Source organism: Rhineura floridana, chromosome 3 (assembly GCF_030035675.1).
Source record: "Rhineura floridana isolate rRhiFlo1 chromosome 3, rRhiFlo1.hap2, whole genome shotgun sequence".
Classification (NCBI taxonomy): Eukaryota; Metazoa; Chordata; class Lepidosauria; order Squamata; family Rhineuridae; genus Rhineura; species Rhineura floridana.
The window spans coordinates 62,420,934-62,424,078 of record NC_084482.1 but is presented as its reverse complement, the minus strand read 5'-3'; the positions used below and the strand labels follow the sequence as shown (position 1 = coordinate 62,424,078).

The window sequence follows — 3,145 nt, the reverse complement described above, 5'->3', positions numbered from 1 at the left end:
AGAGACAGTATATAGCCATTATAAACTTACTGATAGCCTTATCCTCCATTAATTTGTCCAATCCCCTCATTTACATTCTTTTCCATCTACAGAATTGGGGGTTGCTCAGCTGAAGAAGTGGGAGTTCTTTAGTGAAAATATCTAGACCCAAAATATGCACTCTTATTGTGTCACCTTTGATTCTCTGGAGCAAGAGGGGATGTATGAGTTTTCACTAGGTGCCAGTCACAATAGTAGGTCCTATGCAGGGACTGAAGGTAAAGTGTGATGGGATATTGGAACATTTTTGGAACTTAATAGGGACCAGAGGTGGTTATTTGCTCAAAATCATCCCTGAAGCTATTCTTCTGCTGCAGAATTTCAGGTGCATGTTTATGATAGAATTGATATTAGCTAAGGGCCCTGATGAGGGTACAGAGGGTTAATCATTCTGTTAAGGCAAACAAAAATATTATTCCAAAGAGTCCTTCATTCTTGTAATGTGAAGGTCCTGATTTAAAAACTTAATCTTTGGATTTAGCAATGCCAGGGCATTGCTATGACTGCCAGCAAATCATAGCTAAGGAAAGAGAATGCACCGTTTCTTCTCCTACATACCTGGAATTGTGTATAAAAGTTTTCATGGCTGCACAACCATATGACCAATTTTATTTGTGTATTCATTAAATTGATATCCTGCCTTTCCTCCCAGAGGAGCCCAATGAGACAAATTGTAAGTGGAGTTATGAATGAAGGCTCTTTATAACAATGACAGCAGAGAAGGTGATCACAGAATAATTGGCTGACTTGCCTTCTTAAAAATATCCCAAGAGCTGCTGGTACTTACCTTTATATTGGAAATAGAAATCAAGTTGTTCCAGCAGTTACAAACTATGCATAAGCATCATATACACATCTGCTATGGCCCTCTGACTTATTATACATCATTAGTAAGCAGAGATCTCCAATAAGCAAGTTGCAACAAGTTGTTCTGGGCAGTTTTGCAGAATTAAATAGAAACAAAGGGTATATTTATTTATTTTATTTATTAACTTTATTTATACCCCACCGTTTTTCCAAATTGGAACTCACGGTAGCTTCCAGATAAAAGACACATACAATTAAAAACCTATCAAAAATAACAGCATATAATACATAAATGAATAAGTATAAACAAATACAATTAAAAAATGAACTCTAGTTTAAAATAGCATTAAACTGTTTCTAATTGAACATATAGTGGCTACAAATCAGTTTGGTAGATAGATGCATAACATTTTTATTTAATGGTACCAAAGAGCTCAAACATTATCAGCTAGACAGCCATAATTTGGGATTTGCAGTTTCCATGGTACTTACATTTTATTCAATCTATAAAGGTTAAATCTTTGACTTTTGTTTTATGAGAAAGAATTCCAATAGACTGGTTGAGAGCCTTCTTTCTGCTATATTGGTAGAATATCCACAACAAAATATTTTGTCTTAATAAGATGAAAATAATTTACATTTTAGCTTCTTATAGATTTGGCATTTTTCCACTAGATCTCAAAATCAGCTTCTGATCTTGTTTCTTGACTTGCAATCCCATGTTCTCAAGGACAGAGTTGTCGGCCAGTCCCTGGTCCTCCATCTGTGCAATGAGCTCTTGGTTTCTTTCATTCTGTTCGGTGAGGTTGCGGATCGCATATACTGCCCACTGGCTTACAAAAGGATTATTATCATCAATGCTGCAGTTATCCAGGATCAACGGGATGCCATCTAGCTCATAAACCTTGTCTTGGTTAGTCTTATTCCTGTAACATAAATTTCCAATCAGGCGAATTAGATGCGATTTAAACCCCACAGCTGGATGAGAGATTTGTTCCTGCCCTGTAGCAGAATGAGTTACTGTGAAGATGTTTGTGCTCTGCTTCCCAGCAAGATGTGTAAGCTGCAAAGTTTTGACAGCCACCTCAAGCAAATCAGGGCAAGCCTGCAAACATTCCAGTTGTCCAGAGTCTGATGTAATTTCACAAAGAACATCAAGAAGCCGAATCGTGACTAGTGCTTCCTCATCATCATCTGCTGCTGCAGAAGCCAATTTGAGCACAGCTTGACATTTCTCCTTGAAACTATTTACAATAAATTTGGCCATTTCTTCACAGATAACTGTATTATTTTCACCGGTTTCTGATTGTAGTAATTCTAAAAACCAAGTCCTTTCTTGATTGCTCAGTTTGGCATACATGGCTTTGACCAACTCCGGGCACTTCAGCAAATGGTTGGTAACAATCAAGAACGCCCATTCTGATTCCAGATACTTTCTGGATGCCTGCAAAACAGCACGAACAATATTCAAGTTGTTTTCTTCCTGTAGTTCTTTCATCCTCTCAGGGTTAAGGCAAGTGAAAAGAACCATACAGCAGTAGGCAATGATTTTCTCATCCTGATGATTCAGGCAATTCAAGAAAAGGGAAGGGAAAGCAAGCTTCCAAATCCTATGCTGAGAATCTCTGTTTCCTGTCGCAATGTTTCCAAGAAACTGGAGGCTACAACGAAAAGCTGTCAGTAATGACTCCAGATCTGTTTCTAATTTCTGAAGCAATTGGATCAGGTGGACAGATGCATCAATCAGATTCAGGTTCCTCATTACATTCTGATTATTGGCACACTGAACACAGGCATTCCGAAGACATCTGAAACATTCTGATAGCAGCAGCAGCAACAATGAATCAATGTGTTTCAGTGTATCAGGGTCATTGTAGGTCACATCAATTTCATGTGAAATTCTTCTCATAATTTGCAGGATATCTTGGAATAAGCTTTCAGTTGCTATTTTCCTACACGCCGGGTCCCGGAAGAGACCCGTAATCTGCTTCAAGTAACCGGAGAGCGACGCGGCCTGCTCCTCCAGACTTCTCAGTTGCGCAGCCAGCGCGCACAGCTCTTTTCTGGCCGGCCCTGGCGGCGTCTCCGCCGACGCCATCATCACCCAGCTCGGAACGGCTCTGCTTCTGGTATAGAAAAAAGGCTGATGGACTACCCACAGTTTTGGAGCTGTTACTGGATGGCACCACTTATTATTTTATTATTATTATTTATTACATTTGTATACCGCCCCATAGCTCTCTGGGCGGTTTACAACAATCAAAAACATTAAAAACAAATATACAAATATACAAATTTA

General features: G+C 39.0%; 1 protein-coding gene across 1 annotated transcript; it reads right to left on the bottom strand.

Moving 5' to 3' along the window:
* Positions 1-1,242: 1,242 nt before the first annotated feature.
* LOC133378752 (ataxin-10-like) lies at positions 1,243-2,944 on the bottom strand. The gene has a single exon (XM_061613379.1). It carries the CDS (start codon positions 2,942-2,944, stop codon positions 1,496-1,498), a length of 1,449 nt encoding a protein of 482 aa, XP_061469363.1. The 3' UTR covers positions 1,243-1,495.
* Between the last annotated feature and the right edge of the window lie 201 nt (positions 2,945-3,145).

Bases quoted from the DNA above. Each gene is read 5' to 3' on its own strand.
- LOC133378752 (XM_061613379.1), bottom strand. From the start codon at position 2,944: ATGGCGTCGGCGGAGACGCCGCCAGGGCCGGCCAGAAAAGAGCTGTGC.